The sequence below is a fragment of the Siniperca chuatsi genome, linkage group LG1 (genome assembly GCF_020085105.1).
Source record: "Siniperca chuatsi isolate FFG_IHB_CAS linkage group LG1, ASM2008510v1, whole genome shotgun sequence".
Taxonomy (NCBI): domain Eukaryota; kingdom Metazoa; phylum Chordata; class Actinopteri; order Centrarchiformes; family Sinipercidae; genus Siniperca; species Siniperca chuatsi.
The window spans coordinates 18,640,449-18,657,773 of record NC_058042.1 but is presented as its reverse complement, the minus strand read 5'-3'; the positions used below and the strand labels follow the sequence as shown (position 1 = coordinate 18,657,773).

The following is a 17,325-nucleotide window of genomic DNA, read 5'->3' as shown; positions in this document are numbered from 1 at the left end:
GATCAGTAAATTTTCTTAAACACCTCTAGTCAATGATTAACAGAAGGAAGAAAACTATCAATGACAAAAATGAATCACTATACAGAAAGTTTTTAAATGAGCATTATGGCATCTCCATGTAGGACTACAGTGTACTGCAAGTGTGACATTATTGAAATAAGCAAGATGCAGGCATGGAAAGGTGGGTAAATTGTAAGGAAAATGTTCAAGTTAACTGATCTCATTAGGAGAAAAAAAAAGCACAGAACAGATCATTACTCTTTAACCATTTATTGTTTGTTCAATATGACCAGTGATCCATTATTTTATGACAGAATGCAAAACGTGAAGGCGAAGTGCCATAAGTTTCAGAAGTACGAGTAGACTGGGGGCAAACCCCACATTTCTAAATGCCATTTGTGTCTCAGAGTCTCAATGACGAACAGATTCATACACTGAACCATGATGTCTGAGTGAATGAGTGGCATGTGTCATGAACTGTCCAATGTTCACCCCAACCACTCATCTTTAATAACCACACAGAGTAACATTTGTACTTGTACCAAATACAAAGACTCCATTATGAAAAGAAAATAAGACATGGGGCGTTCAATTTGTCGCTATGGTGCAGCATGAAGACAAATTTCTCCATTGTGGAATTCATTCAAAGTATTGATCACTTCTCTGTACTGAGTTTAACTCTTTTTGGCTTGTGTGCTTGTTTGTATCAGGGGTTGAATGGGACTGATTGAGAGACGGCTGCCCTGTGACTAACTAGACTGAAACAAAAAAAGATTCACAAATCCTGCTGAAAAAGTACTGAATACAAGGAGATGGATAGGCAAATTCCAACCCGAGATAATATAGGAGACTAAATTACTGGATGATTGATTAGTTCAGATGAACAACCACAGATTAGCCTGATAGTGCACTGATTACCTGATTTACACATAACAAGTGCCTTACAGCTTATAAAGTGCTATGACGCCACCATTAAAATTAAGAAGAAGAAAAATAAAAACTCACATTTTCAACAGGCTTTCACATAGCTTGTACACAAAACTAATGCACCGTCTAACATTACCCCGATGTTGGTTCCTTGATCAACAAATAAACAGCACACATTTAGGAGGACACTAATGCACAGCCAACAGTTGATTCCACATAATAAATAAGCAAGGATGATCCATCAGTAGTGGGAGAAAACATGTCTTTTACAATTTGGCAGGGGAGCCTGTTCAGTGAAATGTAAAAAAAAAAGACCAACAGAAACTAAACCATTTAACAGCAGCAACTGTTCCAAGTTGAACTCGTGATGAAATCCAATCAAGAAAATGTCTAACTAAATATTGAGCTCTTTTCTAAAGGTGGAATGGAGGAGGCAGAGAATAATTGACGCACAAAGCTCCTCTTCAACACTGCTGCTTTGATTTTTTTGCTCCAGCAGGATCCACTCTACTTGGTGACAGCATGGATCGCCTGTGCCAGGTAGCCCACGTTCCCAGAGGACACACCTGCCATGGAAATCCTGCCATCCTTGGTCATGTACACTGAAAACTCCTTTGTCAGGCGCTCAACCTGCAGGAGAAATAAATAAAACCCACACACAACTCAAAATCCACATGTCAGAATTTTTAACAATAAACATTCCCACAGAGCTTTGGTCTCTCATTGTATCTTGTTCTGAATCAGCTGCAGCTCGACCTTTTAAAGAGACCTGTAAAGACAGCGTTACAGTAGTCGAGCCTACTGAAGATGAAAGCATGGACATGTTTTTCTAAATCCTGCTAAGATATAAGTCCTTCTGCATAATTATGGTGGGATATTTTGTTGTTTTCCAAAATATAAGCTAGTAGGAGCACGTAGATGTTGAACAGAAGAGGCCTGACAATGGAGTCTTGGGTAATTTTTCAATTTAAATTACAGATCGACACAAAACAGTCCCTGTCCTTCAAATAGGATTTAAACCAGTTTAGCGTTGTGCCATCTAGTTTTCCAGTCTGTCTAATGTGTTGTGCTGGACTGTGTCAAATGCAGCACTGAGATCAAATAATACCAAGACTGAAATTTTGCCACTGTCTGTGTTTAAGTGGATGTCATTCAAGACCTTAACAAGAGCAGTCTCGGTACTGTGGTGAGGTCGAAATAATACTGGAAAAAACATCAAAACAATTATTTAAGGCCAAGCTGTTCAGCTTTTAAAAAACAGCCTTTTCAATGAAGAGCTGATCAAAACAAGAACACAAACTCTATGATAAACATAATGTCACAGATTAACAGTATGGTGTAAAAATATAAAAAGGGACATGTGATTAAAAAATTAAATTTTGATCAAACAACCTTAAAAACAGATTTACAGTATATATTTTGTATGTATTATAATTTATAGAGTGTATACTTCTAAACTATAGACTACTTTGAACTAGACTAGACTGTATTAGAGCAGCTCTATGGGACAAATACAAATACTGATTTGTAATCATGCAAGACAAATGTGTGAATTCCCTTTTAAGATGGATTTTCAATTTAATACCAGAGAAAAAAGTTTCAATGTACAAAATCTCCTAACGTGATGAGCCAGACTGCTGTGCTAAATTTACCTTTAAAAAGGACAAGGCTGGTTGGGTTTCTCTGTCTCAAATACTTCTTCGTAAGCTGCAAATGTTTTCTTAGTGCTATTTGTATAATCTTAAAGGAATAGTTCAACATTTTGGGAAATACAAATAATTGCTTTCTGGTGGAGAGTTAGATGAGAAGATTGAAACCACTCTTAACACTGTACAGTAAATAAGAAGTCAGCAGCCGGATAGCTTAGCACAAAGACTGGAAACAGGGAAACAGCTAGCCTGTCTCCATCAAACAATAACAAAATCCACCCACCAGCATCTCTAAAGCTCACTAATTTACACATTATATCTTGTTTGTTTAATCCATTAAAAATGGGGGATTATGTAGCAGAGTATTCCTTGGCTATGAGCATTTGCCAGGCAACAAGTGGAGACTTCAGGAAGTTACTGGTCCCTGCTACTGGCTGTAGCCTTATATCTAACAGACAAATATGAGAGCGGTATCGACCTTCTCATCTAATTCTCCGCCAGAAAGCAAATTAGCATATTTCCCAAAATGTCAAACTATTCAATATGGTTTTTTGGAGAATTAGCTATTGTTGTACAGCATCATTTGATAAAGTCTGTTTAATTTTAGATTATAACAATGGGTAATTTGTCTGATTCAGTGATGAAAATATTTTTCTGTTCTCTACTGTCAACTGTAAAAGGCAGAAATGTGTGTGCGTGTACCTGTTCGGGTTTGAGGCCTGTGAAGCAGAACATCCCGATCTGGTCGATGACGTGCTGCCAGTTGTGGGTGGAGCCCTCCTTTTTCAGACCAGCCACCAGCTGCTCTCTCATCTTAATGATGCGGTTAGCCATACCATGGACCTCCTCCAGCCTGGGATGAATGACAGCAAGGTCAAACTGATCAAGGCATAGATTTTGTATTATATCTTCATCAGTTAGAGACTTGAAGCTTAAGTGTGGAACTTTTTTTGTAATATGTCTGTAGATATGCATCGATAAGCACATACCACAGTGAGCGCAGATCTGGTGTGTTGAGAATGGTTGCTGCAATTCTGGCGCCATTCATTGGTGGGTTGGAGTAAATGGGCCTGATGAGGATCTTGAGTTGAGACTCCACCCTCTTTGCCTCATCTAAGTCTTTACACACCACAGTGAAGCCTCCCACACGCTCACCTGTGAATATCAACATGCACATTGAGTGTTAAACAAAGTGATTTGCAGTGAGTCTGACCAACTCTTGTCTGTGAACTGTTAATCTCCTCAAAGAACATATTGTAAATTTGCAACCAGTGAAGTGTATTTTAGGCATTATAAATTATGTTCGAGGTTACACAAGCCAACATAGACAGGTGTTTCCTTCAGTAAGACTTCAGTTCTCGAAGTATTATTTTTCATCTGAATGAGATCTAGCTAATCCTAGCTATCACAGTGTTCACATTGTGAAACATTGTTTTGGTGAAGAAACAAACCACTCTCTGGACACAAACACATCTTCTTTAATGACTATTTACTAGATTACTTAATAGTTAAAGGTGCCAATTTGGATACTTGCAGGACAAAGACAAGAGCTTTTCACCTCTGAGAAAATATATGTCTTGTCACGCTAATGGAACAGCGAAATTTAAAGACAATAAATTCACTCTGGCTTAGTTTAAAGGTCCAGTGTGTAGGATTTAGTGGCATCTAGCAGTGAAATTGCAGTATATATATATATAACCATGTGAATACTGCTCACTTCACCCTCCTGTTCCAAGCGTGTAAGAGAAGCAGCGGTGACTGCAAAACTAGCGAAAAACGCAAACGGCCCTATCTAGAGCCAGTCTTTGGTTTGTCCATTCAGGGCTACTGTAGCAACATGGTGGTGCAACATGGCGGCCTCCGTGGAAGGGGACCCGCTCCCTCTGTAGATATAAACGGCTCATTCTAAGGTAATGAAAACACAACGATTCTTAGGAGAGGAGAGACTAAACACACACACACACACACACAAACACCCTCTCTCTTTCTCCCTTAATAGTAATACAGATTTTTTACCCTTTTTACTGCTGACCCTGTACACAGCAATAGGTTGCTTAGCTTCTGTGCCGGTACAACTCTGCTTCTCCAAACTGGGGACGTGCCGACCGCCATCTACTGCAGGTAATACACCAACTACTGTATGGATAAGTGCCTCATATAGCCCTGCTTCTAAAAACCCAAACTATCCCTTTAACCTCTTGTTTACCATGTGACAACTTCATCTACTGACCAACAGACATAAGTCTCTGCAACTATGGCCGCTACGAATCTGTGTAAGATTATAGCTTATTGTACTGTACTAAGTGATCAAAGTAAGTGTTGGCTAACCATGTGCCACCTATTAATAGTGTTGAAAATTATGTTCTGATAGTCAAATAGTGTTAGGAATCATCTCAACAGCTGATTAGTCAGGAATGTCATGTAAATGATTGAATGATCTGCTGAAATAGTTGCTGGTTAAACTTTGTTTCCCTGAATGTTTTCTTATAATCACTATGCAAATTTTATGTTTTGGATCAGAGTTGATTGACCATAGTGATGGTATGAGAGCATGTGAATTTTGCGCGTACAACTTAAATTATCTTAACTTAAATCTTTAGAGTCAGAAAATGGAAGAAGACGCCACTTTAGTTCCACACCACGTGTCCCTTAGGACAAAGGAACAGAAGATTCAGCGCGAAAAAGCTTCCTCCATTTCCTCCTTTGGCTAGTTGACAAAAAGAGCTTGACAGGGACTTTCCCTTCAGGCTGGCCCTCAAACCCCCTGAGCTCAACATCTTTGCATCTTTTTCTTAAACGTCTTTCTTTTTCGAGCCGCTAGAATCCAGACAACTTTATAAGTAAGAACTTTTTGAAAGACGCCTGCTGAATGGCTGAACCTGGTCCGGACCTTTGCCGTCGACCCTGAAACAAGACTGCCAGGCCGGCTAGGAGACCTCATCCGCTCGGTGACCAACTGCTCTCAAGGAGTCACACGGGAATGTAACCTGCAGCTGGGCTCCTAAACAACGGAGCCTAAGTCACAGGCAGACAGGTCTGAACCTCCCACTGCCACGGCTGACTCATCCTGGCACAAACTCATCCCAACACAAACTTTGGGGACGCTGGAAAGCCAGCAGGAACGTCTCACTCTGCCAGCACTTTGAAACAGTAGGCTAAACCATGGTTTTTGCTGTGATAAAGAATGGGGGTCAAATAAAAGAAATTAATTCCCATTTAGAGAAGTTAATTTCTCTAGTGTTACATTAGCGTCTCACTAATCCTTCATTTATTCAGTTATTAGGCATTAAGATATAAATAAATGTCCTCATTTAATCAGTAAGAAGTTGTCTTTGAAGCAGAAACAATGGTCAATCTATCAAAAAGAATTCAATTCCTTCTTAAGAGACTGATCAATTTAATGATTGAGTAATTAATTCATTCGGATTATTTGTTTTCCCTGTTTCCAGGGTGGTGCCCCATTGAATGAGTGTAACTTAAAGATTTAATCTTAAGGTAGTCACAGTAATCACGTTTCACCAACTAGTTTTTACTACTGGGTGGTGGTAAAACACAAGCTACATCACCTAATCAGTCAATATGTAGATTTTTCATTCTCTAACAGTCACCTTCAGACATGCACTCATCTTCCATAAATTAATCTCCAGCTTCAATGTATGTACAGTAGAGCATATCAATTATACATTCAGCAGTTTGGCTAAAACTGTATTATCACAAATAACCAGATACTCAAATAAGCAGACCTTGACCAGCACTAGTTAAACTTACCAGTACCATTTCTAATTTTTTTCTTATGTCTGTGCTGCTATCTGCATATCATCTTTATTAATATTTATTTAAGAACAGTACTGAAGTCTGACTGACCATAGAGACCCATATTCTTGGCAAAGGACTGGGACAGCAGGATGTTGTGGCCCTGCTCGATGAAGTAGCGCACAGCCCAGGCATCACGATCGATATCTCCACTCGCAAAGCCCTGATAGGCCATGTCAAAGAACACGAGCAGGTTCCTTTTCTGTAAGGTGAAAAAGAAGAGGGGAGGACACAGGAGTGAGACGCAGACAGAGCCAACCAGTTAATAATAATTCAAGTGATGGGCTTTTGAACTGTTCTGATTTTGAGATTAAAGAAAATGTGTGCTTACATTTTATGAAAATGTAACTGCAAAAATTTCTTAGACTTCACTGAGATGATGCGCACTCACCTTCACAATGTCAGCGATCTCCTTCCACTGCTCGGGCTTGGGGTCCACACCAGTGGGGTTGTGGGCACAAGCATGCAACATGATTACACTCTGCTCTGGGATTTTCTGTGACATAAAAAAGGTTTTGGTTAGTCACAATAAACATTCTTCTTTATGTGAATGCAAAAATATGATTAACTTTGGGCTTCCTAGCCACCAAATGTCAACCAAGTCTCTTCATAATATTTTGGTTCTAAACAAAAATGGAGGCAAAAACATAAAGTTCTTCCTCTAGGCTGTTACATACAATAAAATACACAAGTAAAAATACACAAATGAAAACATACACCACAGACTGGGTGGCGCTGTTGAAAACCCTCACGGTCCAACTCTAATGGTAAACTCAATAACTAATTAAACTGAAAATTAACGCAATTCTACAAAAAAGCATAATAAAATACTCATTGATTGTGTTTTGAATGGAATTACGATTTCATGTAAAGATGCTAAACTGGACTCATTTATCTAAATATTTCCCTTAAGGATCATGATGTCAGACAACCCTAAGGGACTTATTGTTGGAAATAATGATGTAAAAATGTCATTTTCACACATATCGCCTGCCCCCTTCCTGGCTAGTCCATCATTAATGTCTTACTGAGATGTCATCAAGAGCTCCTTTGAAGTCAAAGCCACAGGTGGAGGGGTCGTAGTATCTGTATGCTTTGAGCTGCATGCCAGCGTCTCTGAAGATGGGTGTGTGATTTCCCCAGGACGGTTTGGGCAGGTACACATCACGTGGACCTCCGTGGAATCGAGACTGTGACAAAGGAAAAAATCTGGTGAGATAACCACCCTGACCTAAATATTGTTTGTGCCAGGAGACCAATGCCTCACCAAAAAGTTGGCTCCAATGCGCAGAGATCCAGTTCCTGAGATGGTCTGGACAGTGATGTTCTGTTGGGAGAAGAGAACTGCTGCACTGATTTGGACTAAAACTGTCAGAACCGATTTGAACTTCATTTAGTTTGGAGTAGTTAACATGACCCCAACTTACCCTGCCACTCTTCAAGACCTCATTATCAGCACCAAGAGCAAGTTGGGCACAGGACTTGGTAAACTCCCCCAGACCACCAATGGCAAGGTACTCCTTATCCAGCTGTTTGGCTGTGAGAATAGCCTCTGCCTAGAAGGAAAGCATGAAAATCAAAAAAGGTATAAAACTGTAATTTCCTTAACTGGTATTCCCTGTTTTGTACATAAAACATCTATGATTTAGTTAATATTTTGTTAGACACCAAACAAATGCATACACACTTTGTCATGGGGATAAGGCAGAAAGTGTCCTAACATGTGTGTTTCACCCCAAAATACACTGAATGCTAAAATGTTCAGAAATGCTGATGTTCTACGGGGCAACTGAAGCTGAGCTCAGGATGACAAAGCAAGAATGCACCAATGAGAAAGACCCTAATCAGCAACAACCTTTTAACCCTTCAATCACCCGGTGAAAATGTAAACCATCCAACTCCCTGAGTTACCCCTCCATTTTCAAAAGACTTGCTTAAAGGTCACACAGTCTAATTGTGGAGTACTGTGGTTTTCTTTGAGTTCATTATCATAAGAAATTAAGACTCAGTGAAATGTGTTCCTCCCTTAGGTGAAGGGTTACATCTGAATTGCATGGGGGATATTCACTGTGTGCATGTGTGTGACATGAGAAAAACGTAGCATTAGTGGATTCGCTGGAGGGCTTGGTGACGGTTATACCTTGCGGACACAGCTGAGCACAAAAGGCTTGCCCTGGTCATCCCTGTAGGCTCCCACTCCCAGGTTCATCTTCTTGGGGTTGGTGTCCTTCTTGAAGGCCTCGCTCACCCCCAGGATGGGATCGGGGGGACCCATCTGCACTCCACCCCACCATGAGCTGCAAAGACACCAAATCAGGTGAATATTGATGTGGATGGGATGGCAAACACTGAAGAGAGTCAACAATTCACTGACAAGAGTTCATCTGTTCACACTGCACTGAAAAACATCTATTTCCCTCATAAACAGAAACACTAATGCGTCCTTACAAGGTCATGAAATGTGCTGCTTCTTAAGTTTTCATGTCCTTACGTGACACCGGTCACACTAATGTGATGGCCGTATTAGCCAGGCTCCTGTAACACCCTGTCGACCTAATGCTCGAGCTTAACTCCTCATGTGACCTGAGGATACCACATAGACATAGAGACACATGAACAACAAATGCTCAGTGGGCACAAGTTTCATGAAACAAACATTATTATAATCCATTCAGAAGTCCAGAGTCCAAAGACAAGAGTGAACAGTTAATCTTGGTATAAAACACAGTTTCCAAAATCACTCCCTTGTTCACTAAGTCACTATTCCCACCATAATAAAACACAAATACTCTCTGTAGTGAGAAAAATCTGAACATCATTCAAGAAAATGTTATTATGAACAAACACGCTAATTTGATTTACTATTTTTGTTACCTTTACTTATGCTTTTGGCAATATTTACAATCATTTCTTCTTATTTTCAACCTATTACTTTTATTCATATTTGTCTAGTGTTACGAAACACTCCTGACTGATTAATCATTAGCTTGGATACTGAAGACTGAAGATACTGATTCATTTAAGGACCCAATGTAATGTCATGTCAACCTTGTCTTTCAACAGTCTTAAAATGTATTGTTTTTTACATGCTGCTCTCAGCTAAAAAGAATGAGTGAATTTATTTAGTAATTATCTTTTTTTTCCCTCCACTATTAAGGAAATGCTAAAATATTCTCATGAACGAACCAAATCACCTACAATAATTTTGGAAATTACTGATCTGTGAAAATATAAGTATTACTTGTAAGAAGAATGAGGTAATACCTGCGCAGACACAAAAGTGAGTAAAGGCAGAGGAGTAAGTAGACCAGCATTAGACAGCAAATGTAAGCTGTGTATCAAATGTAAAAAGGTCATGCACTCTGACCTCTTGACCTCAGCCTGACACTGTCTACAGCAGGTTATGCACATGACAGTCATGCAGGCTGTGTAAATGTATTTGCCTGTATTCCACTGGCCTTGCTATGTACAACACACCATAATAAAACATAAGCATGCCTACATATATCAGGCTTTATATAAAGTAACATTGACCACTCCAATTTCAGTTGGGACAGATGGTTTTCAAATACTTTTCTTTCTAACTGAATGTCGGCACACTGGTGTAGGTGTCAGGTCCAGGATCACAGGCCCTCCATCCCTCTCTCTCTTTAATACATCCATCTATTATAAAATATCATATCTAAAAAAAATGAGTTTCTAGAGGAAATGAACCTTGATGTAAGTGAATCAGGCAAAAACTTCCAACACTTAGAATATCAACAACAACACAGATGTTTCAGTTAGTGTCTCTCTCAGTGTGGCTTCCAGGAAAACAATAGCTGAGTCATCTGTAAATGATGTGCGCTCTGCAGTGAAAAATAAAATGGCATCATGTGAAATCTACTGAAGATATCTCAGTGGTTTTACCACGCCAACAAATCAATGATGAATGCAGTGACTATCTCTACAAACATTAATTAAGGAGTACATTATTTTACATTTCTACTATTTATAACATGCAACTACCACTCAAAATAAAGGTCTATATTATAAATAAAGCTTATAGCCTACATTACATGAGAGTTAACAGTATGAAATTCAACTGCAAATTGAAAACTAAACTTTGGTAGATTACTAGATACCACTTGTGTGTTAAAGGCCTAAAAAAATCAGTGCATTGTTGATTGCTTTGCTACTGGATATTTGGCTACTATGTCACAATGGATTGCTACCAATATAATAATCGTCTTGTCACTGTAACCTTTTGTACTTTAGATGAATAAAGTAAATACATTCTGTCCCACATCTGCTGGATAAAAGAGGGTTGTTGCATGGTGCGACCTTCGCTGCACTACTGCTCAAGTATTGTCTCAGGTTTCTTCTACTTTGTAAACCCTCTAAACTTTGCAGCTAAATTTAGGACTGAACACTTTGCAAAGGGCAAGTGTCTCCAATCTCCTACGAATAATTTAAAAAAGATCACACTGGTTTATTAAATAGTGACTACAGTTCACTGACAAACATACAGATGGGTGACAAATGAAAGGAAAAACCAACATGAAGTGTCTTAGTATGGAGTCAGGCCACCATGAGCCTCCAGAACAGCTTCAGTGCTCCTTGCCAAGTCTGTGGATGAACACTATTCCTCCACAATATATTCCCTCATTTATATTACAACCTTTATTTAATCAGGTCATCTCATTGAGATCAAGATCAAACAAATCAAAGATCAACAAACACAGCCAGACATAACGAAAGGACATACAGCATCAGAGACAGTCACAGACGTCACCAAACAGATGTGAAGATGAATGTTTATGTTATATCATTTGGTGTTATGGAGATTGTGGTGGAGATCATTGTCTTACATGTTGGTCCAAAATCTTCCATAGGTGTGAAACTGGGTGGAGATCTGGTGACAGTAAAGGCTGTAGCATTTTATTCACATCATTTTCATACTAACCAAAAATTCAGTGAGCCCTGGTCCACAGAAGCATCTGCATTTGATATGTTTCTCCACTCTTTTATTCAGGTTGTTCTTTAATTTGTCTCCCATCTGTATGTTTATTGCAAGAAAATCAAATAGTGTGAACTGTTGAAGAGATCTGATATAATCATAAATGTGTCTGTGCAAAGTGCAAACAGAAGAGGTTGCATTTATTTTTCTATGTAGTTTTATTTTCAACACTACATAGTATTGTACAATTGAGGATCACAGCAGCAAAAATGCTGCATACTGTATGGGACATTTGGGTTCAAGTGGTCTTATTGTGCCTGCAGTGTGCATGTACACAGAACCTTTGAACAGCCGAACTTCAGCATTTCATCACAGTGACTGACAAGTTATCAGTGATCAATAGACCAAAGGCCTTTTTGGCAAGCTACAGGGCAGGACTGCTGGGCTTAACAGGGTGTTCCTTCCCCACCATCAGCTCTTGATACTACCATTAAATAAAAACGTCTGGTTACAAGTGGTGTCATTTATTTAGGTTTTGAAACCAGACAAATATGCTTGAACATGAGACGACAAGATGAGACAAAAGCAGAAATTCTGAAACACACCCACACATGCATCAGGAATATGATGGCACCGGCTAGCAAAACGAAACCGACAGTTACAAAGACACAGAGGCACGTACAAAACGCCTGATGACACTGTCTACATTTACAAAAACTACATATGAAATATTTTAAGCAAATAAAAGTGCTGCAGCAGATTTAAATAAGTTTGCCCTCCAATCAGTCCTGAAAGGACATCGGTATCTATCGCAGATTCACCGCTAGAAATAAGCCAATCAGCGATCAAAGGCGGAACACGATAGCCAATCAGGTCGCACGACTTCAGCAACTACGACAAGCCGCTTGGCTCTAACTGTGCGTGGGATTTGACAGTTGAAGCCACCGCGATCGTGTAAATCTTCAATAAAAATGCCTTTAAAACCAAACAAAGCAACATCGCAGCCATCCTAGACGATACATTATAATAAACAAGTTATTTATAACAAACCAAACCTAGCTGGGCTGTTATTTCTACCTAGTTACACACCAGCAACTGCTTCATGGGAACTTGTGCGGCTGACACGCCAACGTGACTTTCATCAGCAGCGAGCTTCACTGATAGCAACACCAAGTTACCCACTGAGGTCAACTTGGTGCAAATCGGAGAGGATGTCTAGCACAACAGGTGCTGACCTGTGAGGTTACCGAGTCATAAAGCTGGAGTCCGCAACATTAACCAACATATGAACATTAGCTGCACTCTCTCCACTGTAGCTAACCTCAGACAGCACATCGGGGCCTATTGAAACCATTTGACCCCTGTCTATGTTCGCTAGCCAGCTAGTATGGATAAAGTAAACAGAGCAGCGAAGCTTCGGCATACATTTGATGGCTGACAGAACCGTTAACGTTAACCTTAAAATAACGGCTTGTCTGCTGGTCAAGCTAGCTGTAACACTAATGTAACGGCACACCGCTGGCGTTTAAATGTTTCTATGTCCGTTAGTTTTGAGCGTATTATTGCTGTTTACCTGTTGCGGGAGGACAGAACTCCCAGGGACGGGGAAATGTTCCCCAGACAGTAGATCATCTTGTGTGACTTGAGCAGGGCCATGGTTGTGCTGCACTTGGGAGTCGAGCCGAGCAGGATGTGGACGGATGTGAAGGGCAGTCAGGACCACGACGCTACGCTCTGATTACGCGCTGACGTCAGCAAGCGATCAGTACAGTGCTACAGCGTCTGTAAAGCACACACACGAAGCAGACCTGGGATTATAAACTGACTGTTAATCCTTAGACTGGTGTGGTGGAGAGGGCAGCCACACACATACATACACATAACCCCAATACAATATTCTTATTTTAAATTGTACAGATCAATCCACATCTTGATATCTGCAGGATAAAAGCCATCTGACTGACATAGTGGAGGCCTTTGTGTTACAAGTGACTGAATCCAGTATGAGTATTAATAGTCTGAATCTGTGAATTAACTATTAGCTAAATTTATCAAATAAATGTAATGTAATGCAAAAAGTTGCAATATTTCCCTCTGAAATGCAGTAACACCATCACATATGTCCAAAGCAAATACAAAATAGAGAAACACAGAGTAAAAATCAGCATGAGAAAATAATATAATGTAGAAAACCTACAAAAGAATATAAATATGTCCCCAAGCCATTTCCAACATATAAGGGTCAAGATGGAAAATAGCAAGCATTATGATATAATAAATATCCCATAAATAAATGTGTACAAATGAATGTAGAATATAGAAGGTCAAAGAGTAAAAAAAAACATTGTAGGAAAAAACATTGGGTGCATATATAAATAGAAAAATAAGCGCACAACTAAATTCATCATTCATCACTGTCAACATTAGTCTCATGCAAAATTTTAAATTCAAGTATCAAAAAAACATGAATGTTTGTCACTATGTCCTCTGTGTAAATATGTAGAAAGAACCAGCAGTGAATATCATAGAGGATAAGTTATCAATTGGGTCTAAACCCACAAAGATGCAAAAACACAATAGATCATAGATAGGATCTATGGTCTTAAACCTGCTGATCCAGCCTGCCTCAGTAAAACAGGTGTGTGTTTTCCATCAGTTCTTCATTGGAGAAGGTAACAAACAGCAAAATGTAGGAGCATCTGATTGAGCAACACATTATTTAAAGAGATAAAAACAGAACTGTTTTACAATATTATGAAATGTATGTGTAAAATATGTTTTAGGGTTTAATGTCCCTTTAAAGATAGGGATGTCGATGAAGTTGCCTACTGTATATTTGTATATTTACCTCACTACATTTACACTCACTGTTCAGGATAAACCCCTTAATGCCAATTGACAGATGGGCCTTGTTTTTATCTAAACAACATATGATAGCAGTGACCACCTTTCTGGTGGTGGTCTTTTTAATGATAATATGACAAAAGTTTATTGTTATGTCTTCATTAACGCCAGTGTGCCTGCTCCTGAATGTTTGCTGTCCAACAAGTGCTCATATGCAGCACAGTTGGCTGAAGTGACAAACACAACTTTTATGGTACTTTTTTTATGGTACACTTGATTGCAGAAATGGTGGCATTCTGCAGTTACTTGATTTGTCCACTTGAGGGCAATGTCACACAATAGACACTGCATCATCTCTGATCTGTAGCTGCTTTTCTAGTTGCTCCATGCATGTTTATCTTTCCAGCAGTCTTCGCCCAGTTCAACATGGAGACTTTTCTAGTTGCTGTGATGATTACAGTATTTAATGCCAAGATGACATTCCACCTGTTTGCCTGAGCACAGGTACCTCCAACCTCCCACCAGATGGAGTCCTTCTCTACATGTCACTCCTCAAAGCTCACCAGCACTCACTCTTTGTGTCACAGCCTAATAATTATCACATTATTTGTTAACAGACTAGATGAAGACCAACCTTGCAATCATCAAAGTCTCTGAAATTGTTGACAACACTTGTGGTGTAAAATATTCTTCTTCTTCTATCCCTCTAATGACTCGGTGTTATGTGTAAGTCTACCTTTGCCTGATGTTAAGGGCCCACTGCAATAAGTAGCAGCATCAAGTGAAGATGCCAGGCATGTCATACAAGTTAACAAGAACAGCAACCTCGCTGTCACTCAGTCTGTGTAGAAGGAACAGCAACGTGGAAGAACATCACACAACAACGCCTGGAAGTCCATGAAACATTTTCCTGCAGCTAGACAGACAACTCACTGGCACCCCAACAGAGTGACAGAGCAGGACATGTGCTTGGCTTGCATGTGGGACTGCCAGTGTGTGGAGGAGATATGGATATTTCCAACAAACCCGTCATGTCAGAGAGAACTCGCACTGACACATGCAATGTTCAAAAACGAATCATTTATAGTTGGATTGTTTTGTATCTTGTGTGTGTTAGTACTGTGCATGTCCAAGAACCCCAGAAAAGAGCGGAAATCATTCTACAGTTGTCCTCAAAGCACTTTGTGGAAAGAAACTGATGACAGTATAATATCAAGCAAACCTGAAAGAAGCATTAAAATGAAAGAGAAGCAGAAAAATAATAATGGAAGAACTGATAAGAGAGAAGTGTTACTGACTTGTACAGACAACCCCTTATTTGGCCTTTTGTTTACATAAAGATTTTTCTATTTTCAAACACAGTACAATGCGAGTCAAGTCAATTCAAGTCAATTTTATTTATATAGCGCAATATCACAAATCACAATTTGCTTCAAGGGGCTTTAAAGAAAAAATATTCACTAACCTAACAACAGGTACACTGCATGTTTATCGTTTTTTTATTTGTGCCTGCCATTTGCTTGAGTAATGTCAAGTTGCAATGCATTCAGCTCTCTCTGTCAAAAGACGAAATAATAAAATAATGACATATAATTATATTTGATACAAATCAAAATGTCAAGATAAATCATAATATGTGCTAAACCGTGTTCACTTATCAGAAAAATCCTCCCTCTTCTTGCTGCATCTGTGATGTGGGGAATTCCTGAGGAGGTTGTTAGAGCTTCTTTAGTTTAGCCTTGCATACCTGTCCAGTGTTTGATGTGTGTGTGCTGGTCTTTTATGACTGAGCGTACATCCCATCCAGTGCATGTGTGTGTGTGTGTGTGTGTGTGTGTGTATGTGAATTAACAGGAATTATCAATTCACAATAATGAGACAGAGAAATTAGGGTTAATAAGTTCAAGCTAAAGTGAGTGCCCTCATAAATCATGTTTTTTACAATGAGTACAGCCATACAGTGAACATGATACTTGACAGTCTGTTAGTCTGAGAATGAATATTGTGACTTTAACGGCCCTGCACACCCTCACAGGTGTTTTTCTTTTTGCTGATTAGAGCTCTTCTCTGGACAGGCCTTTTTCACATCAGACAGTTTGACTTGTTGTAGAAGGAAAAGCACGTGTTACTGATAACATTAACAATACCTGTTCTGTTCATGTGCACCAGTGAGCCATGACAGTGTGACAGTGAGGCAGCATGGAAAATACCAGGACCCTGAAACTGAAGCAGCTAGATGGAATTCGGCCATCATTCATTTTCTTCTTTACACCTGTGCTTTTCCTACTGTGACATGTCAAAATGTCTTCTGTGAAAAAGGACAATTGACATGTCCCTCTTTTAACTTTGTTGTACACTTTTATTCTAATTATTACAAAGGCTGTGGTGACCTCATGTAACTCCCGGCATTGGTCCACTCAACCTCAGTCTGAGCAAGAGGTCTAGTCAGCCAGAATAAGTGAAAACACCTGTGAGGGTGTAAGGGGCCTTTAACAACATTGTTTGAGTTTAAACATGCAAGTGAATATGCCTCAGAGCCACCATGCTATCATAACAAATGTTGTTTTACTTAGAGGTTCACACATTAGGTAATGTTTGGATAAGATGCACCTGTCTTGACAACGTAACCTACAAACCTTCAATTAATTATGAATTATACTGTAATATTATTGTGACCCCAAGTGTGTCTATACGGTGCTGAGTACCAAACACTTTATGCAGCTAAACTGGAATCCCACATAAAAATTGGATTTGTATGCTATTTGAGTGTTTAAGTTGGATGCTGCAATATGATTTCTGTGGTTAAAGAAAAGAAAAAAAAAACATTGTCCCCAGTGTCTGTCATAAGAGACAAACAATTAGACTAAGATCTAAAAATAGAGCTAATATTTGCACAGATTTTCTAGGGCAACAGAAATCTTTGAAACAGCATTCATATCTTAGAAAACACTGCAATGACTAAAAACTCCACCATGAACATTGTCAATATGTTAAATTGTGGTCTTAATTACTTGAATCCAATAGAACACACAGTCTGATGTGTTGAATTGGAGATAAAGACAATGATAATGGAATAAAATACAAATAATTAGCATCATGGCATCTTTTGAGCCATGTGCAAAAGAAATGTTTGTTATTTCTGAGTGGTTTCAC

At 39.2% G+C, this 17,325-nt stretch overlaps 1 protein-coding gene across 1 annotated transcript; it reads right to left on the bottom strand.

Annotated features, from left to right (window-relative positions):
- Positions 1-254: 254 nt before the first annotated feature.
- LOC122876584 (aspartate aminotransferase, mitochondrial-like) lies at positions 255-13,062 on the bottom strand. The gene is made up of 10 exons (XM_044197108.1): positions 12,902-13,062; positions 8,530-8,686; positions 7,817-7,945; positions 7,657-7,716; positions 7,418-7,579; positions 6,781-6,885; positions 6,441-6,591; positions 3,566-3,731; positions 3,279-3,429; positions 255-1,557 (listed from the first exon to the last, which is right to left on the bottom strand). The coding sequence occupies exons 1-10, from the start codon at positions 12,982-12,984 to the stop codon at positions 1,435-1,437; spliced, it is 1,287 nt and encodes a 428-aa protein (XP_044053043.1). The 5' UTR covers positions 12,985-13,062; the 3' UTR covers positions 255-1,434.
- Between the last annotated feature and the right edge of the window lie 4,263 nt (positions 13,063-17,325).

Bases quoted from the DNA above. Each gene is read 5' to 3' on its own strand.
- LOC122876584 (XM_044197108.1), bottom strand. From the start codon at position 12,984: ATGGCCCTGCTCAAGTCACACAAGATGATCTACTGTCTGGGGAACATT. The intron at 6,886-7,417 runs GTAAGACATTAA...TTTATGTCACAG, and splicing joins GAGCTCTTGATGACATCTCA to AAAATCCCAGAGCAGAGTGT. The intron at 3,430-3,565 runs GTATGTGCTTAT...CATTCATCCCAG, and splicing joins CCAGATCTGCGCTCACTGTG to GCTGGAGGAGGTCCATGGTA.